Here is a 26721-nt window from a genome sequence, read left to right as displayed (position 1 = left end):
AGAGGTAGCGGAAAAGTTACTTTGCACAAAAAAGCAGAAGAATCAAGGAAGGGGATGGTATGGAAATTATGAGTTTATCACGGATAGTTACGAGGTTATGGGTCTCGGAGTAAAAACTGATACAACCCACCCCACTCTCCCCTAAGCATTCTTCAAATGAATATGTTGCATACCTAAGAGAAATATTTGCAGTCCAACCGATTGGTTCGGTTTCGGTATTTTCCAATGGTTTTTGTTTGAATTTGGTTTGGTATCGGTGACCGGTGTTCTGATTTTCTGTGATTGACAATTGACATCACTAATGCATAGTGCATACTATGCGAACGTAGCCAATGGAAAGACAAATGGTGCTGGGCGATGACCATTGATCAATATTTCTCACTGCCAATGGGTGATAGCACCGAGCACGCAGCTCCTGCTGGATATGACAGGGGTGGCGCTGACCTTTTGAAAGTAGGCGGCACTTGGCAAGGTAAAGTACCTAAAAGTAGCGAAAACTAAGCTAAAAATCGCACGCTGGTTAGCATGCAATTAGATAGTTTTCATGTAAGAATCACCATGCACAAAAAAGTTGGGCATAGCTGTTAGCGTAATCAGGGGACGAGATTATCAGTTTCCAGCTCCGTCAAAGGCGTCATCTATAGGAGCTATGCCTTAACTATAACTTTAACATTTCTGCCACCAGGGGATCGACAGTATCGACAGTACCGTAACACAATTGGTATTTCAGGTACAGACTGCAACTGCAGTTCTTTTGCAACTTATTCCTTAATCAGATGAATACTTGTCATAGATTTATTGGGCGTACGATATTGGCGTGCGAACTTAGGGCCTAGGGGCCAAAAATGCGTGTCTAAAACCGACTTCTTAGAAAAGAACCGCTAAAGCAGGAATCGATCCCTCGATCTTTCGCTCATCACACCGAGACTCTAACCACTCGGCTACGACGACACACTGTCAATTGAATTGCCATATACAATTAACAAAAGTCTCAACTCAAATCTGGCCTCAATGCATGATTGTCACGCCGGATGGCTATGACGTCGCACTAGAGATGTCGCTAGTTGGTGGGCCGATTCGTGTAATACTATTGGCGAATACGCGGCCCGGCTCCGGCCGCCGCCCCGAGACCGCCGCCGTCGGCGGCAGCTGCCGCTCCCCGCCGGCCGCAGCTGCCGCAGCTCAGCTGGTCGGAGCTGCACGAGCTGATCGGGGACGCCACGTCCCGACTGAAGCTGCGCTGGGAGCTGCCGATGCGGCGGGTCACCCTGCTGAGGGAGGCGCGACGCGCCGCCCGCCGCTCTCTGCAGGTGGGTCAACACGGGACAGACCGTCTCAGGGTAGTTCAGGAGCGAGACGTGGTTCTGGAGACACCTGTCGATGATGGCTGTCTGCTTCAACCCATGGAAGTGAATGTTCATATTAATTTTTATATTACATTAATTCCAGAGCACACGATGTATGCATTTTTGGCTTAAATTCAGTCCGATTTTCTTGTGCATGCAGCGTCAGATAATCACCGTTTAATTCATATACGCCGTTGTAACTTTATTGTTCGAATGATCGACGCAAAAAGGAAATATAATGAAAATAATCGTAACAACCTTATTGCTTTACAAAATATGTGAATAAATTAAATAATTTAAGCCTAATTTAACATTAAATTCTAATTTCCATTTCATACTGAACTATAGGCCTATATGAAATGCTCATTATCATTTTCCATAAACGGCTAAATGATAATGTCTCGCAGTGTTTTATTGACAATCATCTCCTTAATTACGCGATTAAATACGGGGTAGTTGTTGCGATTCCAAGTTAAAGAACGTATAAATACACCAGGCGGATGTATTTCTGATCAACAAAACCCAGACAAACAAGATGATCACTTGCCAAAAACCCCGGCTATGAGGGACTCGATATGAACAGCGACCAATCGCAACTGGCGGAGAAATAAGCTAGTGAATCTCGAGAGACGCTCGAGGAAACCCAAGAAAATACCGCCCTTGAATAGGCTGACAGCCGTGTGAAATAGCGACCTTGCAAGGCGCGCTCAAATGTTACGAACAGCTCCGTGAATAGGGTAAGTGGCTCCTATGACGCACACTTCCTAAAAGCGCACACCAAGAACTTTTTTGAATGTAGTTCCTTCAGCAGAAGCCAGGAACGAAAAAATCAGCTGTCAATCACTTCCAGCGACATTTGTGCTACGTGTGGACGGCGGTGGGGTGTTGTCGGCTCAAAAGGTGAGTAGTTATGGCGGATATTGTGATTGAGGTGCAATGTTTCTTCAGCAAAAAAGTGCCTGAAGCAATAATGCATGTTTTAAGACGCATGCACTTCTCGCGTAAACCTGAATAGGCCGGAAAGATCGATGGGCACTGACCGGATGGCAATGAAACGGGACTCAGTTTAGGCGTGCATGCTTTACCCAGAATGCGTCATTGCTGACGGGAGGGGGCTGAATCAGTAGGTGTGCGTGTTTAGGGCAACTGGTTCTGCAATGACGCACACTTTCAGTGCTGCAAATGCGCACAGTACATTTGATGATTATCTAGCCTTCTTTCTTACAAGGAACAGCTTATATCACGATGAATTGACATGTTAGGCATTGGCACAGTGTAGAATGCGGCATTGAGCTCCACTCCCGGCGGTGGAGCTGGCAAAACGGCGGTGGAGCTGGACGCCGGGCCCGGGCGCTCGACTGGTGACGCCGGGCCCGGGCGCTCGGCAGGTGACGCCGGGCCCGGGCGCTCGGCTGGTGACGCCGGGCCCGGGCGCTCGGCAGGTGACGCCGGGCCCGGGCGCTCGGCAGGTGACGCCGGACCCGGGCGCTCGACTGGTGACGCCGGGCTCGGGCGCTCGGCAGGTGACGCCGGGCCCGGGCGCTCGGCAGGTGACGCCGGGCCCGGGCGCTCGGCTGGTGACGCCGGACCCGGGCGCTCGGCTGGTGACGCCGGGCCCGGGAGCTCGGCAGGTGACGCCGGGCCCGGGCGCTCGGCATGTGAAGCAGGGCCCGGGCGCTCGACTGGTGACGCCGGGCCCGGGCGCTCGGCTTGGTGACGCCGGACCCGGGCGCTCGTCTGGTGACGCCGGGCCCGGGAGCTCGGCAGGTGACGCCGGGCCCGGGCGCTCGGCAAGTGACGCCAGGCCCGGGCGATCGGCTGGTGACGCCGGGCCCGGGAGCTCGGCCGATGGAACATCTCGTGCTGACTCTATATCCATGCGGGACGACGAAGAACTAGATAAAAGTCTGCATGACGTGATGCCAACCCCTCGCGTGCAGAGGAAAGGTAAGCGAAGGACAGTTAATGGAGATGCTGTGCTGGTAAAGAGGGCATTGTTTGAGTCCGACGGTAACAAGGAAAAAACAAAGAAAACAGCCAAACATGGACACGTGAAAATAAAACAGGTAAGGTAAAGCCCAATGAAGACCAGTCATCAGGAAGTGAGACGACATGCATATACCTACTGCTGCATGAAGTTCTCACGATCGTGTGAAGAGTGGATACAATGTCAAGTGTGCACTGACTGGGCATGCGTGCCATGCACTGACGCTGAAACAAAACAGACAAGTTTCACTTGTGACCTCTGCCGACAGTAGATACTGAGTCAGTGAAAAGGTTTCGAGTTCATGATGTGTTCATGATGCGTTCATGTTCATAGTGTGTCTCATGATGTGTCGAGTTCAAAGTTCATGATGTGCTCATGGTGTTCAACTTTAAAATAAAGTGATTTGATCAATACCTCGACATGTTTATTAAACCTGTTGGAATTGTTCTTGTGCGCATTTGAGGCAGCTGAATGTGCGTCATAAGAGCACCGGTGCTCTATTAGCGCACGTCGGACGTTGGTGGAGGTTTTGCCTTATATGTCATAAATGATGAAGGAACGCTGGAACATAAAAGTCAAATCAAGAAAGCAAATGCTTATGAAAACTGCTTGTGACCATTTTATCAGCAAAACAGGTTTCAGTAAGTCTCAAAAGCAGTTTTCCTACTAGGTGTGCGTGATAGGAGCCACTTACCCTATGCTCGCCGAACAGGCCGCTCAGACTAGTAAGGCTTACATATTCACGGCGCTGTGCTATCGGTGGTTGGGGCCAAAAAGCGAATGAGGAACGAGCCGGACAGACTCAGTCCCAGATTTAGACCCTCGAATGTATATGCATCGCCGAGTAAGCCGACAGCAAGCCTCTCAGACGAGTCTGCCGACGTCCCCAGCAACGCATATAACATTCGAGGTCCCAACGCACCAGCCGCGACAACAGACATTGCCCGACTGCCCTCACCCGACCTCACCTCACAATCACGTGGTCAGCAGCCGACCAATCAGTGCACGAGTCCGCGCCGCACAGCCCCGCTCCAGCGAGAGATGCTGTGCCGCAATACAGCGGCCGCGCGTCGGCCGAGGAGAAACACGGGCGGCCGAACCGACACAAGCGGGCGAAAAGACGATAACTAAATTGACTGAGTTCTGACATACTCCCCACCAAAATGGGGCTTGCCGCATTTTCATAACTAAAGTCCGCTTTAGCACATCACCGGCGCACCACTCCCATGACTGTCCTGCGGAGACCGCCGTCATAGAACTGGAGGTCGCCGGCCGTGGCCGCGTCTGTGTCAACGCTCAGCTGGAAGCCAGAGGCGGCGGCGGCGGGCGCCGCCACCTCAGCGTCCTCCTCGTCGTCATCGTCGAAGTGCCTGCCGATGATGAGGACGGCTCGTCCTCGTACGTCTGCAGCGACTCGATGCGGTCCAGGCCGCCGCACTCATCCACCTGGAGAGCCACGGTGCCCTCCCGGTCCAACTGCTCGGCGCACCTCAGCACGTTCGACAGCGCGTCCAGGAAGACCATGATGAGGTTGGCGTCCCCGGCGGCCAGCAGGTCACAGCGAGGCTTGGCGGCGCCCAGTCGGCACAGCTCCGCCACCAGCTCCTGGGAGCCGCCCGACGTCAGGTTCAGGATCACCATCACCCGGACGGCCCCCCGCTGCGACCGGTGGTCGTCCTTCTGAAGCATCTCCAGGACGACAACGATGACACTAAAAAGACAAGAAAGATTCGTGAGTAGCGAGAACAGCAGATCGCATAATCCAGCGGCAACATGGCGCTGCCAAGCTGCCACGCACTCAGCCGACAGACTGAGCTTGCCATCCTTCTACCGCCTAGATTGCCTTTCTGCGACCAAATAGTATAAACACTTAAACTAAGCTTATCCTATAGTTAACCTACTATGCTTCTCAGACCCCACGAATCACTGCCAAAAGCCTCTCCACCATGGGACAGCCTCGGGAATGAACCTCACTGGGGCGCGTTGCGGTGGGTTCACCCTCGACGGCGCCACCGATGCCACCGCCAGATCCCGCCGGGGTGCTTCCTCTGCACCGACGGGATGGGTCGGGGGCCGACGATCGAGGGCGCCTCACGGCACCACGACGGCCGGGAGCGGCGGCCATATGTCGGCCTCTCATCAGAGCCCCAGATCGGGGGCGGCTCGTGGAGCTTCTCACTCCACATCAGTTGTGAGTTGGAGCGAGAGTCGTTCAGCTCGGTATCACCGATGCCAGTTGGGGCATTCCACGTCAAATCGAACAAAAATCGGCTGTTTTGCACCTTACCATCAGCGATTTCATTATAAATTTGTGAGCGAGTTCCTGTGTGGTCGCGGACATTACATTGATGTTTTTTGCACATTCTGACCACAGGTCTTCTAAATATAGGGCATCAAATTTTTACAAAATGTTGCATCTTTATATTTTTGAACGACCATAACTTTGGTTGTACTTGTTTGATTTGAATGAAATAAACCTTACTGCTTAGGTAATTTCTTAAGCATTTGTTTAGAGTTGCACCTACTTAAATATATGACCTTGAAATTTGCTTAACTCTGTTCTTAAGCACAAATATTGAAATAGCAAAAAACACGTCACCTTCGATTTGGCTCATTTTCATATATTCTATTGCCTACCATATTCTTAACAACCTGTGAAAAAATTAGAGTGGGCCATTCATAAGTTTTGAAGAAAATTGCACATATGCAAACGTATGTTAGCACGCGCAGTGGAGGGGGAAGAACGAATTTCGCCCACCCCTCCTGCTTTTCGCCAATATCTCATAAGATTAATGCGAAATTAATTATGGCTACCTGTCAAGAATTGAATTGGACATCTCATCGTGCAAGCAATAAGAAAATCGGTTCACAACTGTTTTAGTAATAGCGTTGTAAAGTGAACATCCTGTCGCCGCAGCAACGCGGCGACTCGGGTTTCGGCAGCCGGCGCCGACCGCTACGCGCCGCCTGAATTGTAGACTGTGCCGGGACGGAACGGAACGGTTCCGTCTTTACATCGCGCTCCCTACCGCTGATTACGTTTGATTCGCGTCAAATTTTGTGAGAAGACTAAGAAATGTACAGGTAATCTTATGGTGAAAGAATTTTGAAAATCGGTTGGTAAACAATTGAAATATGAACGTGTAAACACAAAATTGTGATTGCTGCGTTTCCCGCATCGGCCGAGCCCGCCTCAGCCGGCGACATGACGGTTACTCTTAGCAGGCCTCTAACTGCCATATTTATCATTGGATTAACTAGAAATTCCCCATACATACTAAAAAAAAATGTATCATCTTTCGTATAGTGAAGATCAAAAGACATGAAGATATCGTTGCGTGATAATGTTTTCGTTGAATTTACTTCATGATGCATTTGCACACGGCTCAAAATTCACCGCAAAATACCGTTTGCCTGAGACACTCTTACTATGGAACGTGAATGCTTGACTACGATGACTATGCATTTCCATTCTCGCAGAGTTTGGGGTATCACTAATCAGCAATCATTCATTTCAGAAAGTGTACACAAGCAAGCATGTCTTGACTCTGTCTTTCAAGGTCACGCGCGGTTGCGTGATGTTGATGCATGAAAACGGCGTTTGCCGCGAAAGTTATGAATGGCCCACTCCAATTTTTTCACAGATAATTAGGAACATTGTGACGGACATAATATGTAAAAATTACCCAAATCGAAGGTGACGTGTTTTTTGCTATTTAAATTTTTCTGTTTTAATTCAAGGTCAAATGCATTTCAAGGTCACTTCAATTTAATTTTATAAATAGAAATAAAAGCCTTATCAATTGTTTATAAGACCCTGTTAATATCATTTTGATACCAGAAAAGGAACCAGAGTTATAGCCATTTAAAAAATTGATGTGTGGCATTTTTCGCTATATTCGATGACCTATATCTCAGCGATACGTTATCTAATTTCGAAAATATTATACGTAACTCAGTTTTGAACCATGCCCAGTCTGCCTACAAATTTTCAGAAAAATCGAAGGGGATGACGGATTTCGGTGTTTGATTTGACGTGGAATGCCCCAGTTGGGCTCGCGTCCAGGTCGGCAGCATCGTGCCGACTTGGAACGCACTGGCTCATGTGGGGACCACCATTGTCTCCACCTTTACAACCGTGGATCGTCTCGACGGCTCTCGGCCCGTCTGCAACCCCCAACTGATCCCGTGAGACGAGCTGATACACGTTATCAGCCTCCACAAGGACGTCAACCTCACCACCCCGGAAATCATCAGCCGTCTGGATCTCAGACGGCAACCGAGGTGGCTGAGCAGTTGGGAGCGGTGAGCACAGCACGTCTGTGCTCTTCATGTCAAGTTTGACTGACGGTCCACCGAAACGACTTTCAAGGTCAACCTGATCTCGATCATTGGTACAAGGCTGCTCGGTTCTCTCATGGAACCCGATGCAGACAAATGTGTCGGAGCCCTTCTCAGGTAGTCCCAGCTCCTGAGCCAGGGAGCTCCTGACATAGGAGGCGTCACATCCTCCATCAAGGAAATCACGTGCCGGCGTGCGGCCATTGGGACCTGCTGCCACAACAGCAGCGGTTTGCAAGAAGCTCTTTCCTGTAGAGCTGACATTATATCGGTGACGGCTGGGCAGCTCAACACCGTGCGTCTCAGCCTCTGCACAAGCACCCGGAGCAGGAGGCTCAGGAGGCTGGAGTGGTTCAGCATCAGGGCCCAACTCAGAAACTGCTGAGGGTGAACGTTGCGTTCCAAACTCCGCATCATGCAGCAGCGAGTGATGCTGGCGGCCACGCTCAGCACACGGACTGCCCAGACATTCCCTGGCCAGGTGTTCAGAGTCGAGGTCTCTGGTGGTCACCGAGAACGTTGCTGGTGGGTCAACAGCAGAGCATTCACTATTCGGGCCCCTAGCAAGCTCTCTGACCCTAATTTCCTCCTTCAAAAACACCAGGAAGTCATCAAAGTGGTGACTCGATCGCCGGGCCCACTCCAGACGCCAGTCTTCGGGGATATTGCCCTTCACCATGGGCAGCGGCAGGCTGGATAGGCTCTCTGAGGAGACACCCAGAGTGCTGAGAGCTCTCGTGTGCGCAGACAGGTGATCTATGAAGGATCGCATGGCCTTCAAGTCACCGTGGCGGACTGATGACATGTTCATCAGCTCCTTCAAGAGAGTCTCCCGTCGCACATTCTCGAGGTCAAATCGCGCTTTCAGAGCTGACACCGCCTGCACATACCCGTCACCCGTGACTGGGATGCCCTGGATGGCCCTCAATGCCGCTCCGGCAAGATACGACTTTAAGACCACGAATTTCTGCACGTTGGCATAGCACTGGTTGTCGTGCACAGCGATCGTAAACAGCTCCCAGAACTCGGGCCATCTCATCACATCACCATCGAATGTGGGAATCGCCACGGTGAGAGATGATTTCAAATCGGCGCTACCAGCTGCCTTCATCGACTCTGCCCTGAACTGGGCCTCCTCTGCCTTCTCGAGGCGAGTCAAAAGGCGAGAACCGAGGAAAGCCTCATCCTCCAGAGTCTGAACATGATTTGTCTCATCGGCTTGACCCTGTTTGTCCAGCTGGACCTGCAAGCCCTGCAACTCAGTCTGGATCTTCTCCACATGGTGGAGTTTTAGGGCAAGTTGGTCCGGGTCTAGCGCTTTCCGATCTCCCTCCCTGTAGGCTCGGAGATCGTTGCACGCTTTAGTAGCCTTTGTGCGGAGACGCGACCTAGCAGCCAGTAGCTCCCCCATGTTTGAGTGAAATGGGAACTAAATCAAAGTACAAAGTGGACTGTATGTTCAAAACAAACTATCAATTTACCCAGTGGACTCAACAAATTAAATGTCCGGTAGCCATGGGGACTGTGTCCTCCACTGAATAAATGATCCGGCCCCGGTGGACTATGTTGCGATTCCAAGTTAACCCGCGCCGTGCTGGTGGCCTGAACTTTCCGCCGAGTGCTGGGGGGGGGGGGGGGCGTTTTCACGCCCCCCCGTCTAACTCGGCTCCTGGGCCACGTAGCGACACGCGGTAAGCGGCAATCGAAAGAGCGTCAAAAATAAAGACGAGAACACTCGGTCATTTTTTGGGTCAGGTCAAAGGTCAGGTCACCAGAGGTCACCAAAGGTAAAATGTTGACTATTTCAACATTTTGGAAACTGCCAACGGCTATCTCGGGAACCGATAGAGCTACAGCGCCGCGGAAAAGCGCATTCGATAGCCCTTTTACAGACCTTTCTGAGTAATGTTCTCAGATTTGACCTCAGGTCAACGGTTTAGCCTCCAGAGGGCAAAAACTCCAAAAATAGCCGTTTTTACGAAAAACGTTTTTTTCGTCAATAACTTTTGACTCATAAGCGCCATGACATTACTTTTGCCAGCATCGTGTTCCTCTCGTCGAGACGCGTCGAATGAACTATTCGTTGACCTCGAAAGGTCATTTTGAAAATTTGACCTCAGGTCAAGGTCATGACCTGACCGAAAAGGGTCATGTTGCATATCAGTCGATCCGTATCGTCGAGCTGAACACATCTGACGTGTTTTCACCGCTCTAGCACGTCTCTATCAAAAGTTATAGCCAAAAAACTGCTGGCGACCGTTCATGACCTGAGATGACCTCAGGGGCACACAGAGGGGTCACAGGTGCATTTTTCCTATTCAGTGTGTCATGTTTACCTATGAACCGATGTTTGAGAGCGTTTTGAACGATATTCGTCCAAAAGAGGCGCATTTCAATTTTCTCCCATTGACTTATAATGGAGAGGTCGCAAAATTGACCTGACCTTAGGTCACAGATATCAAAAATCCGAGATATACATTTTATACATACTGTTACTCATATCAATCGCTGAAAGTTTCAAAGTGATCGTTCAGTCGGTGTAGCTATAGCGAGCCTTTGAACTTTTTCTGAGGTAAGGTCACTTGACGTGACCTGGTGACCTGACCTTGAACGGCCTAGGTCTGAAATTTTCACAACATGTGCGGAAATGATGTAGGAACACGTGTACCAAAAACGGCGGCGCTGCGCGCCGCCGTTTTTGAGATATTCGCGAAAAACCTGAGGGGGGGGGGCGTAAAAAACGCCCCCCCCCCAGCACGGCGCGGGTTAAAGAACGTATAAATACACCAGGCGGATGTATTTCTGATCAACAAAACCCAGACAAACAAGATGATCACTTGCCAAAAACCCCGGCTATGAGGGACTCGATATGAACAGCGACCAATCGCAACTGGCGGAGAAATAAGCTAGTGAATCTCGAGAGACGCTCGAGGAAACCCAAGAAAATACCGCCCTTGAATAGGCTGACAGCCGTGTGAAATAGCGACCTTGCAAGGCGCGCTCAAATGTTACGAACAGCTCCGCGAATATGCTCGCCGAACAGGCCGCTCAGACTAGTAAGGCTTACATATTCACGGCGCTGTGCTATCGGTGGTTGGGGCCAAAAAGCGAATGAGGAACGAGCCGGACAGACTCAGTCCCAGATTTAGACCCTCGAATGTATATGCATCGCCGAGTAAGCCGACAGCAAGCCTCTCAGACGAGTCTGCCGACGTCCCCAGCAACGCATATAACATTCGAGGTCCCAACGCACCAGCCGCGACAACAGACATTGCCCGACTGCCCTCACCCGACCTCACCTCACAATCACGTGGTCAGCAGCCGACCAATCAGTGCACGAGTCCGCGCCGCACAGCCCCGCTCCAGCGAGAGATGCTGTGCCGCAATACAGCGGCCGCGCGTCGGCCGAGGAGAAACACGGGCGGCCGAACCGACACAAGCGGGCGAAAAGACGATAACTAAATTGACTGAGTTCTGACAGTAGTGAAAGGCGAAAGCAGTCCATATACTTGCAAGTAGTTGGTTGGTATCCCTCAAGCTAACCGCCATTTCTATTTGTTTCAGAATTGGAGAAGATCCAGCCGGCGATAGTCCGTCTCGCTGCGCGGCGCCGACCGTCCCGTCGAGTCGCACTCCGCCTCACCCAGCTGTGTTACCCGCAACCCCGTGGTGCACTTCGACCCAGGCGCATTGTGAGCCCGAGCGCAGAAGTGCATTTATTCGTGTGCCATTACAGTGTAGTGTGGGAGCGATTTTGTGGCCAGTGTCATCAGTCATTTAGGATTCCAGTCGATGTTGTGATTGCAGATCTCAGACAGATGTTTTGTGAGTGAGATGCTCTGCATCGCTGGTTTTGAGATAACGGTGCTGTGCTTCATATCGCGAGTCTTTTATCATGTGATATAATTGCTCGGTTCAATGTCCATGGCTGTGCGATGAAGCCTTGCTACCTTTTCAAGGGATATGGCCTTGCCTTGGATCGGTTTACGTCCCACCGCAGGTGCTGGCAATGCGGGTCCCGGTGATGATATGTGTGCAACGTGCATAGGTACAACATGATGCGCTGTGTAATCAACTGTTAGCATTGGATGGCTGTATGGTGTGTTGTGGTTGCACGTTTTGTGGTGAAAATAAAAACGCAAACACATGTGTTCTTTGATTTGCAGAAGGCAAAACAAACGAGGAGTGTGGATGTTAATTTGGAAAAGGGCTTTATTGGTTATTGATAAATCCAGCATAGCCAATCGGTTGTTGAACGCATATATACAAAAAGTTTTACGTTTGTCAGAATAATACCAGGTTGAATTATAAATCGGCAAGGAACATGGATCGCGGTGCAATGACATTTATTGCGGCAGAGCTATGGAGAGAAGCTGATCCCGAACGATTAACGAACAATGTTACCCAAACAAATGCCGCCAATTACCAAGCCAATTACGTTTCGGAAGTAAAACCTGCATCTGCAGGTTATCTGGCACAGCTCCTTTGCAGATTCTGACATAAAAATTGGATATAATGCTTCCAAGCAAAAAGGCATGTGTCGCTCGAAACCCTCCGGAGGCCGAACTTTAAAAGTCGAACAGTGTCGCCAGCCGGCCACAAGGAGAGGGATTAGTGACCGGGCGCCTGATACCCGTGTGGGAAGGGTCAGAAATTCAATCTTCTACTTCACCGGTCGAAACAGCGGGATAGCGGACAAGGGGTGGAGGGGGCTCCCTGAGTCTCATTAGTCCTGCGCAGCGGTTAAGACGGTCATCAGAGCTCAAAACTGGAATTTTAACGATCGGGAAGCCTCAGGTAGCCTAAAAGCCGATTATATCGACGCTGGTGAGTCGTGTGCAGGATATGCTGATTGCTGCAAGGTTTAGGCTCACAATATCTTTCACCACCGCTCCCTACAGTCCCTGGCTCCGTCCTTTCTCAGATTCAGACAGTGGCATGTCACGCCTATATTCTCATACTGCATGGTTTTCAACACTTCCAATCGGACTCTTTGTATGTGGGATACACAGAAGCAAACTTGTCTTGGATGAAGCTGTTAAAATCAATCGGTTGGTAGCGAGGGTCGCCGTCGAGTGGCGCCACCGTCGTGCCCTGGTCCGGCTGCACGAAAAAGGCCATGGACTGGCGTGCGGTGCCCCTGGCCGGCTCGCTGGTGGGCAGCAGCACGCGGTGATTGGTGGCCCGCAGCCGACCTGACGTCATCACCTCAATGACGTCACCGATGTTGACAAGGATCGTGCCCGGAATGGGCTCGGCGCTGATCCATCGGCCATCTGACATCTCAACCTGGGGAATAAACCGTTCACGTTACGCTGTGATCAATTGTAAAAAAGGCAAATGAGCTATACTCGTAAGTGACCACGCATTTGTTTCTGGTAAGAAGGTGGACTTACACTGACCGGCCCTTGACTTTGCAGCATATCGGCATGCTCAGTGTTCCTCCCAAAGAGCACCTCCCACCTGAAGTCCTCCGACTCCATGCTGGAAGAGCAGCGTCAGCGTGCTGAAGTCGGTGTGCGCGCCGCAGCGGGTCTGGCAGCGGCCGGCGGCCGCGCCGCCCGCCGCCGGGTAGTGCAGCAGCCGCAGCACGGTCCAGCCGCCCGGCTGCAGCTGCCGCCGGTGGCAGCTGGTCAGCAGCTGGCCGCTGCCCAGCGCGGCGTCCAGCGCGGCCAGCAGCCGCTCGGAGAGCTGACGGCAGGCGGTGCCGATCCGCCGCAGCTGCGGGCCCAGCTGGGGCGCCACATCGTCCGGGCAGGCCTGCAAGGTCATAACGGGGAACCAGTAGTAACCACACTCATGTTATGCAGACCCTGGGAGTGACCAGCTTCTCCGGCTTCTCTACGGAGACTACGTAGTGATTCAGACTCAGAGGTTTTCCATGCGTACTCTGCAGCGACGAATGAAAAACGGCTGATATAGAAAACTATGAAGCATGAACGTTTCAGAGGCAACAGACGCATGTAAAGTGTTCTTAAAACTTAAATGAGTTGTCCCACGACTCACGTCCTCCAGGCAGCGCAGGTCGAAGCACTCCTTGAGGTCGGTGACGCCGGCGGCTGAGTCGGTGGCGTTGGTCGAGTTGTCCCCGGCGATCGGAGTGTAGCCCGTGTACCCCGTCCTGACGAAGCGCTCGTAGGCCAGCTTCTGCTCCGTATCGAGGTCAAAGAAGCCCTTGGCGACGGTGAAGGTGTAATCCTGCAGCTGCTGGCTGATGCCGTGGTTGGAGAGGTAGGCGAAGCCGGTGCTGGAGAAGGAGTCGACGATGTCGCGACCCACGTTCAGGAGGTCATCCCGAGAAGGCTCCGGAACACCCAGGCCTGAGGCGGGAGTACACAGAGAGTTATTTCTTTAGCGGTACTTCATCGACTCCACCGATGGAAAACAATTCTAAGACATCCTTGTGAAATCTTTAAAAATAATCATCTCAAAATAAATGTGTTTGGAAAGCTTCATTTTCTTACAAAGGTCAAGTGTCTGTGCTTACCTACATATGTTTATCCCGTGCTACAAGTGGCACAGATTGGCGATGGGCATTTGACCATATATAAGGCATCCTGCAGTGGTAGGTATGTATACCTAATACTCAAGGCAGTTAAGTTGGGACAGGTCTCTATACATTATGCTGGTAGTACCTTGTTAACACTCACCGATCTTCCGAATGTCGACGAGGCGAATAGTAGTCATATCTGAGCTCTGCGCCAGGCACTGCATACCTATACACTCGCGGCGCAGTCACTACTGAGCTCGGCGAGCCCGTACAGACTGACATACCACCCGACGCGGTGCTAACTGTCAATGTTTATAAATACGGGTGGGAGTTCAACGTGACAGGCTATTTAGACCGACTGAGAGCGCCATCGCACAAGCTCTCAGCGACCGAGTCCGTCCCGTTGGGACAATGAGATATGTATGTACGTATGTACTAACTACTATGTACTTACGTCCGGTGGGGGAAGGCATGCTCAGCCGTTCAAGGTAATCTTGTAAAGGCCTCTAGGGATATACTGTTATTGGAACTGCCATCACCGGCTGCGGTGGCGGGTGGGGTGACCGTCGACTTCAGTTCAATATCGCTTTGTTGAGCTATGGTAGGCCTTTTCGGTCCGTGATGACCATGAAGGAACAGAGGAAGGAGACGTTGGGCTCATGCCTCGAACTCCGTTCACCGATTGGTGCACCGCAATGCTGAAACCGTCCCACTGGGGCTGAATGGTCTCAACCTCGGATGGATCATACGATGTTGTATGACTATACAGGTACTTTACCCATAGGCGTCGCCAGACATTTTCGGTTGGGGGGGGGGGGGGCAAAATCAAGTTTTGTGTTAAATCTTGCCTTTCCCCAGCCGTTACTAACTCGTTTTACATATCATTCGGCGCGCAATGGTGCGAGGAATCCGATGGTGACAAAGTTTTCCTTCTAGCTATAGCATGTATTTTTTTACAAAAAAAATCAAAATTTTGAAATTTCTGGACAAAAACGACCGTTAGAATTACAGTGGCTGCGATTGCCGACGCACTGCAGAGGGCCCCTGGCCCTGTGCAGACTCTCGTCGCTCATGATCATTACCCAGAAGAAGGTGAAAAACGCTCCATTTGAATCGGATCACCTCGCTAAAACCTCCATTCACGCATGCATGCCGAGGTTTTACGTGAAATGCATAGGGCTTATCCCAGCCGCCGATTGTAGCTAAGAATTGGGCATTCGGCGGAGACAGAGAGAATGTCGGAAGTGTGAATCGGAAGTACGTACATCATTCATCCTTGCTGCAGTGAAAGAAGTGTTTTGTTCACTCGCGTGTGAACAAAAAGTTTCTTTTTTTCAAGTGAAGGGAAGCGCTGCCGTTGGTAGGGACATAAGAAACATGTGTTGCGGCCCTCAGAGGGACACGTGAGTTGTGACCCCTCAGATGCCGGGTTGGGGCTAGTAAAGTCTGTCGCCTCAAAAATTCGGCTGAACTATCATAAGCCAGTTGAGGTTTTCAGAAATTTTCGAAGGCATCCTCAAAGATTCGTGTGGCCCTTCAGAGGTCTACGTATGTATAATGTCCTCAAAGATCCCTGTATGGGCCCTCTAGAGAACATGGACACCAGTGGGACTCTCAGAGGCCGGTTTGGGCCCTCCGAAAGCTTCTTAGAGCTCAGTGGAGCTCCTTAGGAGCCTGTGTGAAAAGCAGGCTCATGAGCCCTGCGGCACTTGAACGGTACTTGTGCCTGTCGCAGACATTTGACGAGAGTTGAGAAAGGCCCCGAAGATTTCGTGTCACGCTTTGAACGAATATTATGTGTCAGCACTCCAAAATTTATGAAAATCAGCTACAAAATGTAATAAAGAACCAACTAGGAACATGGCATGAATCGTGGCATTGACATTTCCGAGTCTGGAGTCGGAGTCTTGAAGATTTTGGCGACTGCGACTCTGACTTTGGTTTGAACAGCACGCTCCAACAGAGTCTGACCTCACAGGCATTCTCAGAAAGGTACCCCCATTTTTCCCCGACTCCAAAATCTCATCGGATCTGTATCGATCTCAGGGGGTGCCCGGTCCGAGGTTGGGGGGGCAAGCTGCCCCGCTTGCCCCCCCCCCCGTGGCGACACTAATGACTTTACCCCGCATTAGCAGGCATCGGTAAAATCCTTTTTGAAAGGATTGCATTCCCAATCCACATTCCTAGTGCCGAAGTGGATTGCATTCCTACCCGCAATCCCCTTTTTCACTTGGATTGTGATCAAATCCGCAATCCTTTTTTGCAATCCTGTTGTATTATTATGTGCACTCGTGGATCTGGGGGAGGGGAGGGGGCATAGGGCCGTGCCTCCATCCCCAAATCACCCATTTCTAGTACCTAGTCTTGCTAGTAATTCCTATCTAGGGCACAGGTATTTTATGGGAAATATTTTTTGCCTCAAACACCCCCACATTTAAACCTCTACCCAACCAGTGTTTTATATTTTTAAAACTCGCCCTCAAATACGTAATTTTGCCCTTCCTATTTAGTTCATCAGCGTATATTATTTTGAGCGTTTAGATTAAAAGCGTTTAAATTATTTCAAGTTTCGATGTAAAGCCCTTGATAGCAAAGTACATTAAGCCGATGAAGCCGATCTCATAATTTTCAATCGCAACAAACCATTTCAAAGCACTAAGCAAACACAATCCGGATTGGATTGCAAAAATTGGAAGTATGATGCAATCCAATCCGCAATCAAATCCTGTTTTTTGGAATGGATTTCAAATCCAGGTGCAATCCACCAAAAAGGAATGCAATCAGGATTTTGCAATCCTGCAATCACAATCCTACCGATGCCTGCGCATTAGCCCTTAGACAGCTCGCGCTGCGCCCTGGCACCGTTTCAGTGCGAAGAAAAGGCCGCCCTCGTCCCCAAAGACGTTTTTGTTTGCCTCCGAACCGAAGACGGGGATACCTACCTTTAAACCAGTAGCGGCGAAACACCCTCAATTAACCTTCCAGGCGGTGGGGGGCATTTTTTGCCCCCCTTTAGTTTTTTCGATATATCTCGAGAACCGCAGCGCCGATCGTCACCAAACTTTCAGTACCCTCCCGGGAGTAGCTAGCGCACATGGTGACCAAAAATGTTTTTCCAAAGGCTATGATAGGTTGGCCGCTAATGACGTCAGAGTGACGTCATTTTTGCCATTTTCGACCCAAAAAAAGGTTTCGCGGGAAGAGATGTCAGTCCTACAGCTTTAGAGATAGGTACAGAAAAATGTTCCAGACATAAAAGGTGTGGAATCAAGAGGGCTAAAAAACTGCTATTTCGGTTTTTCGAATTTTTCGGATTTTGACCCCCAAATTTAAGAAATATATTTTTTTTAATATAATAGCTGAAAAATCCATTTTTTTAATTTCGAAAAAAAAAACAGAATATATGTGATAGTTCCTACCGCCTTCTATCTATGTACATACCAAATTTGAGATCAATACCTCGTTTTTGGCCAAGTTATAGCGAAAAAAAACTGTTCAAAATTGATGACGTCAAATTTTCAAACTCAATTTTTAGCAATTCTAGACATTGTAGCGCAAAACAAAGACCACCATTAGACTCCCCGTGACGAGCTGCATCGAATCGATACCCATTTTATGCAAACATATCAACTTTGAGATTTGACCTTTTTGGCCTGACCTTGACCTGACCTCCACCAGAAAGTGACCTAAACCGTACCTGATGGTCTTATAACCAATACCGTTGAGTTGGAAATGAAAAACTGGCCATAAAACATGCATCACACAACCTTAGTACATTGGGTTCATGTGGTGACCCTTGGTGACCTTTGGTGACCTGACCTGTGACCTGACCTGGTATGACCAGTGACCTCTAATAGCAACATATGTACTAGACAACTGACGCCTTATCGCTGATTTTCGACAAAATGCGTTTTACTCGGTGTTATAGCGCTTTCCCTAGAAGCCCCGTGAACGGTGAAACATTGTATCTTTGACCTGACCTGTGACGTCATCGGTGACCCCGAGGTGAATGAAATTTGGTTTCCATGAACAAACTTAACAGGGCTATCGAACGCCGTTTGAATTTTCCGGATCCGTCCAGTAGTTTCGGAGATACGAGGGGGGGGGCAAAAAAATGCCCCCCCCACCGCGCGGAAGGAGGCTGGGAGGCTCACCTCCTGCCGGGTTACGGGGGGCACTGCCGACTTTTGGTCCCATTCTTTCCATGCAACGCCCATAGGGCTAATGTTAAAATGCCAAAATCAAAGGGAGGCACGGTGCCCGGCCCCGGTGCCCTCCCCGTGGCCCGTTCCGCCGCCTATGCTTTAATAACCGTTCCAATGTAGGCTGTCGGGTGCCGTCAGTCTGATGGCCTGGACAAGATAATGTGATCGAGGATGTGGATGGGCTGGTCCTGAGGCCGAGGATAGCGAATACGAATATCATTATTTGCTGTACAAAAACACAAGCCAACTCTCTACAGACAACAGAGCCAGGCGCGCACACAGGATTTTTGAATGGGGGGGGGGCACGACCTTCGAACTGGGCCCCCCATGCCAAAGGGCCTCCCCCCCCCCCGAAAAATAATACGGGCCACGGGGTTATATTTCGGTTGGTTTGAAGCTTGAGCAATTGGTTTGTCAATGCATTGTAAAACAATTATTTCGGTACCAGCTTAATTTTCCAAACATATATATTTTTACGCTAGCATGTTTTTTTTCTCAAATGCAACTCAGAGCCGGTACATATATCTGATCATCTAATTTATTACGTAAAACATTTCATTAATAAACGTTTTTGCAAGTCCCTCAGAAATCAGCCCCGGGCAGGGACTGACTGCCGGCCGGCCGACCGGCCCCGGGTGGCTAGAAGCAGGGGCCGGTCACTGTTTGGCCCGGATGTGTAGGAGCGGGAGCAGCACTCCTTTTTCACGTATATTCGCATATTTTTTGGGCACATCGACATGAAATGTCATTATATCTGATACCATGCGGGATCACAGACTAGAGATCCAGCTTATAACTTATATTTAATGTTTAACCGATGAATCAAATCAACAGGACTATGTACGATGCATGTCGGACACGTACCCAGAATTTCGCCAAAGAGGGGGTCACCTGCTGGTCACTTGACCCCGGGCCCGCGAGTCACCCGGGGGCCCGGGGTCAGCTCAGGCAAGGACGTATCCAGGACCTTTCGATGGGAGGAGGGAGGCGCGGTGGGTCCAGTCTCACTGGCAGACGGGTCTATTTAAAACGGTCTTTGCGTGAGAAAATGTGGAAAATTGGCAAGTAAAAGGATCATTTATGCCCGAGGAGTGTGCCTAATGTACACTAATGCTTAATGTACATGGTATTTTACGAACGAGCGAAGCGAGCGAGCTCCTCAGAGTCACCGGTGTGTAGCGCGCTCAGAGGTGCCAGTGAAAGGCCGTCAGATGCGCTGGTGTTGGGTCCTCACAGGCGCCGTTGCGGGGTCTTAGGGCTTAGAGGCACTGGTGGGGCCATCATTGGCATGTGCGTGGCCCTGCAAAATGGCCTGCAAGTGGAAAGTTGCCCTTCATATACACTGTAAACCAAATTGACAAGTCTTGTGTAATATAACCAATCATCTCTTGGTATGTTTACCAACTGATACTTTTCAAACAAGCCGTTGTCTGGTGCATTGCTTGTCAGATGACAACTACGAGTCAATAGTTACTATGCACACCAACTTCTCAGTATCCAGACCAACTCTACATTTGTTTCAACGTTTGTTTCTTAACCAGTTTTGGAAACTTGTTGCCGCATGGTTATTTAACCGGCGCCTAACTTGTACTGGTCAGCTGGTCAGCATACACATGGTCAGCTGCGCCCGTGACGTCAGACTTGGCGGACCAATCAGCGGTCGCCGTCCGGCCCCGGCGCGGCGGTTTCAAACCGTTCAAACCAGCAGTTGTCGCGCGGCCGCCGTGCAGCATGGATCAGCGACGAGGGCTGTTCCAGCATTTGTGCAGTAAAAAGTGAAATATGTGAACTGTGGTGTTCGTGCTGTGAGTGAGGCCCGCTCTGGCCTGCGGGACGCACTAATCGTGCCTATACCCGCGGTCGAGACGCCTCCCTTCCCCTGCGCGCGCAATGTAAGTGGGCCAGACCTTTGCATGCACATGTGAGCAGATGTTTTGCGGTCGGTGTTTTTTATATATAAATACATTTATTTGCCTTTAATTCAACTCTTTGTATTTTTAACTTAACTGATGGACATATATGGGCTGTAAAAGCTAATCTGGTTAGCGATCATGCTTTATTCGAGTTATCTGCGTGATCGTGCAACTGCCATGATTGTTATGGTCAATGTGGAAATATTCGTCATACGGGCATGTTATACTTCTGGCTTGATGCGATGCACAAAACCATGTTCTTCCACATACGCAACAGTTCTTGCTTCAAAGACTTATATGCTGACGGTGCACGATAGGTATACATTATACCTCATGCATTTACCACATCCATTCGAAAATATGCACTTGGAATTGTCTCCAGTCAATAGTATTAATTACATACTACGTGATGTAGGTAGGTACGTGACCGTAATAAATACTAATGATTCCAGAAACTTCCGAATGGATGTGGTGTATGCATTCATCGATTATATAACCCATCAGTATTTCGTTTCTTGTCAGCGCAAGCCTTTGAGCAATAACTGATGCCAGTCATGATTTTGTGCACCACTTCCAGCCAAAAAATGACCTGTCCGTATAGAAAATATTTCCTGAATCAGTATCGTGGCAATTGAAAACGAACGCGAATCGTAAGTTCTTAAGGTTAAGTTAAGTCAAAGGCTAGTTCATCAACAAACCAGGGGTTGTTGAACCGACAAGGAAACGGCTATGCCTATCCAGAAGTTGGTAGGTTCACAAGGCCCAGACTAGTACTCAACAAGGTGACGCCTATGCGAATTGGAACCAAACTTGTAGACAAACTGTTAGTTTGTTGGCCAACACGCCTGGGGTTGGTGAATCGACAAGGTGACGCCTATGCGAATTGGAACCAAACTTGTAGACAAACTGTTAGTTTGTTGGCCAACAAGCCTGGGGCTGGTGAATCGACAAGGTGACGCCTATGCGAATTGGAACCAGATTTGGTTTACAGTGATGAAGACCCCAGGCTTGTTGGCCAACAAACTAACAGTTTGTCTACAAGTTTGGTTCCAATTCGCATAGGCGTCACCTTGTCGATACCTTGTCGATTCACCAACCCCAGACTTGTTGGCCAACAAACTAACAGTTTGACTACAAGTTTGGTTCCAATTCGCATAGGCGTCACCTTGTTGAGTACTAGTCTGGGCCTTGTGGACCTACCAACTTCTGGATAGGCATATTCGTTTCCTTGTCGGTTCACCAACCCCTGGTTTGTTGATGAACTAGCCTTTGACTGGGCATTGCTAGCTTACAAATTGTCAACAAGTAAGTGTACTAACGCTCTGTTCGAACTTGTCAACCATCGCTTTGTTTGCGTTGATAACCTTAAGAACTTACGATTCGCATTCGTTTTCAATTGCCACGATACTGATTCAGGAAATATTTTCTATACGGACAGGTTATTTTTTGGCTGGAAGTGGTGCACAAAACCATGACTGGCATCAGTTATTGCTCAAAGGCTTGCGCTGACAAGAAACGAAATACTGATGGGTTATATAATCAATGAATGCATACACCACATCCATTCGGAAGTTTCTGGAATCATTAGTATTTATTACGGTCACGTAATTAATACTATTGACTGGAGACAATTCCGAGTGCATATTTTCGAATGGATGTGGTAAATGCATGAGGTAGGTATACCCAGTAGGTATACCTATCATGCACCGTCAGCATATAAGTCTTTGAAGCAAGAACTGCTGCGTATGTGGAAGAACATAGTTTTGTGCACCGCATCAAGCCAGAAGTATAACATGCCCGTATGACGAATATTTCCTGAACATTTACCTTAACAATCATGGCAGTTGCACCATCACGCAGACATTCGAATAAATCATGATCGCCAACCAGATTAGCTTTTACAGCCCGTATATGTCCATCAGTTAAGTTAAAAATACAAAGAGTTGAATTAAAGGCAAATAAATGTATTTATATATAAAAACACCGACCGCAAAACATCTGCTCACATGTGCATGCACAGGTCTGGCCCACTTACATTGCGCGCGCAGGGAAAGGGAGGCGTCTCAAACGCGGGTATAGGCACGATTAGTGCGTCCCGCAGGCCAGAGGGGGCCTCACTCACAGCACGAACACCACAGTTCACAGATTTCACTTTTTACTGCACAAATGCTGGAACAGCCCTCGTCGCTGCTCCAGGCTGCACGGCGGCCGCGCGACAACTGCTGGTTCGAAACCGGCTAACGGCGGGTGGCGACCGCTGATTGGTCCGCCAAGTCTGACGTCATAGGCGCAGCTGACCATGTGTATGCTGACCAGCTGACCAGTACAAGTTAGGCGCCGGTTAAATAACCATGCGGCAACAAGTTTCCAAAACTGGTTAAGAAACAAACGTTGAAACAAATGTAGAGTTGGTCTGGATACTGAGAAGTTGGTGTGCATAGTAACTATTGACTCGTAGTTGTCATCTGACAAGCAATGCACCAGACAACGGCTTGTTTAAAAAGTATCAGTTGGGAAACATACCAAGAGATGATTGGTTATATTACACAAGACTTGTCAATTTGGTTTACAGTGATAGGCTGGCAAGGACACTCAGAGGCTGGTAAGAGGCCCTCAGAGTCACTGGTACGTGGCCCTCAGAGGCGTCGGTGTGGGGACTCTCAGAGCCGCCGATGTAGGCCCTTAAGATGCTCTGGTGGGGGTCCCTTGGAGCTGGCGCGAGGGGCCTCGCAGTTGCCGTTGTAGGTGCCTTTAGAAACACTGGTGTGGGCCGTGTGGCAGACGGATGTGGAGCCATAGCAGCAGGGTTGTGCTTGACTCATGAGTCGAGTCAGAAATTTGATTCAACTCTGACTCAAATGAGTCAGATTTGAGTCGAGTCGGATAAAATGTTGAGCTGTTGAGTTGAGTCAGAGTTGAGTCGGACAAAAACATTAAGGCGTTGAGTTGAGTCAGAGTTGAGTCAGTAAAATAATTTTGACATCGAGTTGAGTCAAACAATGAGTCAGCTGACTCAACTTTCTAGAAACAAGCTTTTCATCCCCACACCCCGCTTAACAACTTTGCCCTGGCCCTGCTGCCGGAATTTTTTTCACCCCCGCCCCGCTCAACAACTTTTTTATCTGAGTCAATTTTGAGTCAACTTACTTGACTCAACAAAAAAATTGAGTCAATTTTGAGTCGACTCATATTTTCATTGAGCCGCTTGAGTCATGAGTCGAGTCAAGGGAAAAAATCAGCTCCTTGTTTGAGTCAGAGTTGAGTCATGGCTTTCTGAAGTTGAATGATGAGTCGAGTCGGCAAATTTTTTTGAGTCGAGCACAACCCTGCATAGCAGCCAATCCCTCGTTGGCCGTTACTAGGACCCCATGAGCGGCCGGCGAGGTCTCTCAGAAACCGGCATTGGGCCTTTATGAAGATAATTGTGGCTACATAGGAGCCAATAACGTCCCCCCACAAGCCCTGTGGTGTCCTTTCGAGTTGAAGTGCGGCCAGCGCGAACCCTCTGCTACCAACTGGCGCCGCAGGGCCCCTCGGTTTCGAAGGAACCCTAAACCCGAGAACGGGCACGTACCCCCTCGCCCCCTTGCTATGTCACTGAACCCAAGTGATCAGGGACCCTTCAGGTAATCAGGGGCGTTTCAGATGACCAGGGGTTTTCAATTGATCAGGGCCCCACCAGGTGACCATGGGCCCCTCTGGTAACCAGGCGTCCCTCAAGTAACCAGGGACCCCATCAATAACCAGGGCCCCTCAGTAAACGGGGGCCACTCAGGTAACTGTAGGAGTCCCGCAGATAACCAGGGGCGGCAAGGTTTCTCAGGTCCGTTTTTGACAAGGCTCTTATTGACTCAGGTGCGAGCCCTTTGCCATCAGCAGAGGGCCCTTTCAAGCCTTTTGAGGGCCGTTTTAGTCTCTCGAGTTCCCATTGAGGCCTTTGAGCTAAGGGCCCTTTGAGCAGTCGAGGGGCCTTTGAGCATAGGTGGGCATCGTTCCCCAAAATTGTAACTTCGTTACTCGTTCCTCCGTTCCCTCAAAACGTGACTTCCGTTACTCGTTCCTCCGTTCCTCTGCATATAATGTAACGGAAGTTCTTTTAGTCCGTTACTCCGCTACAGCAAAACAAAAACGTCAAAATGTTGGGCATTTCACACATTTTTGAGACCATTCTGACACAAACTAAACCTACCGACAAAGCGGAATGCCCACCAAATCTACCAAGACAGTGGGCACTGATTGCATACTAAACCTTGGAACGTCTGGTGGTACTGATGCGCATCACTTGTCCCCGGCCAGATGCCGGTTGCCCTTCACGAACACTCGACATTCCAGGTTGGCATCTGCGAGCATAGGCGGCGGAACAGGGGGGCGCACCGTGCCCCCTTTGATTTTGGCATTTTAACATTAGCCCTATGTGCGTTGCATGGAAAGAATGGGACAAAAAGTCGGCAGTGCCCCGGCCCCCCTCTCCCTTAATTGAAGATGTTCCGCTGCCACTTTCTGAGAGGGTAGCCCTTTTTGCACGTAATACGTATCCCATTGAGAACATGCGCTCTACTGAGGCGCTTGAAGGGACGCCCGTGTTGAACTTTGCGAACACATACTGCAACGCCGGCTCATTGCGGAAGGCCAGTACACTGCACTGTAAACCAAATCTACAAGTTGGCTCCTTGTTACAAGTTTGGTTCCAATTCGCATAGGCGTCACCTTGTCGATTCACCAGCCCCAGGCTTGTTGGCTAACAAACTAACAGTTTGTCTACAAGTTTGGTTCCAATTCGCATAGGCGTCACCTTGTCGATTCACCAGCCCCAGGCTTGTTGGCCAACAAACTAACAGTTTGTCTACAAGTTTGGTTCCAATTCGCATAGGCGTCACCTTGTCGATTCACCAACCCCAGGCGTGTTGGCCAACAAACTAACAGTTTGTCTACAAGTTTGGTTCCAATTCGCATAGGCGTCACCTTGTTGAGTACTAGTCTGGGCCTTGTGAACCTACCAACTTCTGGATAGGCATAGCCGTTTCCTTGTCGGTTCAACAACCCCTGGTTTGTTGATGAACTAGCCTTTGACTGGGCATTGCTAGTTTACAAATTGTCAACAAGTAAGTGTACTAACGCTCAGTTCGAACTTGTTCTTCCTTACAATCGCTTTGTTTGCGTTGATAACCTTAAGAACTTACGATTCGCGTTCGTTTTCAATTGCCACGATACTGATTCAGGAAATATTTTCTATACGGACAGGTCATTTTTTGGCTGGAAGTGGTGCACAAAATCATGACTGGCATCAGTTATTGCTCAAAGGCTTGTGCTGACAAGAAACGAAATACTGATGGGTTATATAATCGATGAATGCATACACCACATCCATTCGGAAGTTTCTGGACTCATTAGTATTTATTACGGTCACGTACCTACATCACGTAGTATGTAATTAATACTATTGACTGGAGACAATTCCAAGTGCATATTTTCGAATGGATGTGGTAAATGCATGAGGTATAAGGTATACCTATCGTGCACCGTCAGCATATAAGTCTTTGAAGCAAGAACTGCTGCGTATGTGGAAGAACATGGTTTTGTGCATCGCATCAAGCCAGAAGTATAACATGCCCGTATGACGAATATTTCCACATTGACCATAACAATCATGGCAGTTGCACGATCACGCAGATAATTCGAATAAAGCATGATCGCCAACCAGATTAGCTTTTACAGCCCATATATGTCCATCAGTTAAGTTAAAAATACAAAGAGTTGAATTAAAGGCAAATAAATGTATTTATATATAAAAAACACCGACCGCAAAACATCTGCTCACATGTGCATGCAAAGGTCTGGCCCACTTACATTGCGCGCGCAGGGGAAGGGAGGCGTCTCGACCGCGGGTATAGGCACGATTAGTGCGTCCCGCAGGCCAGAGCGGGCCTCACTCACAGCACGAACACCACAGTTCACATATTTCACTTTTTACTGCACAAATGCTGGAACAGCCCTCGTCGCTGATCCATGCTGCACGGCGGCCGCGCGACAACTGCTGGTTTGAACGGTTTGAAACCGCCGCGCCGGGGCCGGACGGCGACCGCTGATTGGTCCGCCAAGTCTGACGTCACGGGCGCAGCTGATCATGTGTATGCTGACCAGCTGACCAGTACAAGTTAGGCGCCGGTTAAATAACCATGCGGCAACAAGTTTCCAAAACTGGTTAAGAAACAAACGTTGAAACAAATGTAGAGTTGGTCTGGATACTGAGAAGTTGGTGTGCATAGTAACTATTGACTCGTAGTTGTCATCTGACAAGCAATGCACCAGACAACGGCTTGTTTGAAAAGCATCAGTTGGTAAACATACCAAGAGATGATTGGTTATATTACACAAGACTTGTCAATTTGGTGTACACTGAGGCCATCTTCCGTCTTCAAGTCAGGGCTGCTCAATAATC

The 26721-nt window shown here is 49.4% G+C and overlaps 1 protein-coding gene across 2 annotated transcripts; it reads right to left on the bottom strand.

Moving 5' to 3' along the window:
- Nucleotides 1–12606: 12606 nt before the first annotated feature.
- On the bottom strand, nucleotides 12607–14437 carry LOC122389982 (UPF0676 protein C1494.01-like). Of its 2 annotated transcripts, none has more exons than XM_043382539.1 (4): nucleotides 14325–14437; nucleotides 13681–13994; nucleotides 13138–13434; nucleotides 12607–12963 (listed from the first exon to the last, which is right to left on the bottom strand). In XM_043382539.1, the coding sequence occupies exons 1-4, from the start codon at nucleotides 14386–14388 to the stop codon at nucleotides 12646–12648; spliced, it is 993 nt and encodes a 330-aa protein (XP_043238474.1). In that variant the 5' UTR covers nucleotides 14389–14437; the 3' UTR covers nucleotides 12607–12645. The 2 variants fall into 2 exon arrangements, with proteins under 2 accessions (XP_043238474.1, XP_043238475.1); XM_043382540.1 differs by having other exon boundaries at nucleotides 13138–13407; nucleotides 14325–14402.
- Nucleotides 14438–26721: the final 12284 nt, after the last annotated feature.

This window comes from Amphibalanus amphitrite, unplaced genomic scaffold (genome assembly GCF_019059575.1).
Source record: "Amphibalanus amphitrite isolate SeventyFive unplaced genomic scaffold, NRLGWU_Aamphi_draft 000378F_arrow, whole genome shotgun sequence".
NCBI classification, from domain to species: domain Eukaryota; kingdom Metazoa; phylum Arthropoda; class Thecostraca; order Balanomorpha; family Balanidae; genus Amphibalanus; species Amphibalanus amphitrite.
Note: the sequence above shows the minus strand (reverse complement) of the source record. Positions and strands in the feature narration are given on the sequence as shown.

Bases quoted from the DNA above. Each gene is read 5' to 3' on its own strand.
- LOC122389982 (XM_043382539.1), bottom strand. From the start codon at position 14,388: ATGCAGTGCCTGGCGCAGAGCTCAGATATGACTACTATTCGCCTCGTC. The intron at 13,995-14,324 runs GTGAGTGTTAAC...CTCCCGCCTCAG, and splicing joins CGTCGACATTCGGAAGATCG to GCCTGGGTGTTCCGGAGCCT. The intron at 12,964-13,137 runs GTGGGAGGTGCT...TTTATTCCCCAG, and splicing joins ATGGAGTCGGAGGACTTCAG to GTTGAGATGTCAGATGGCCG.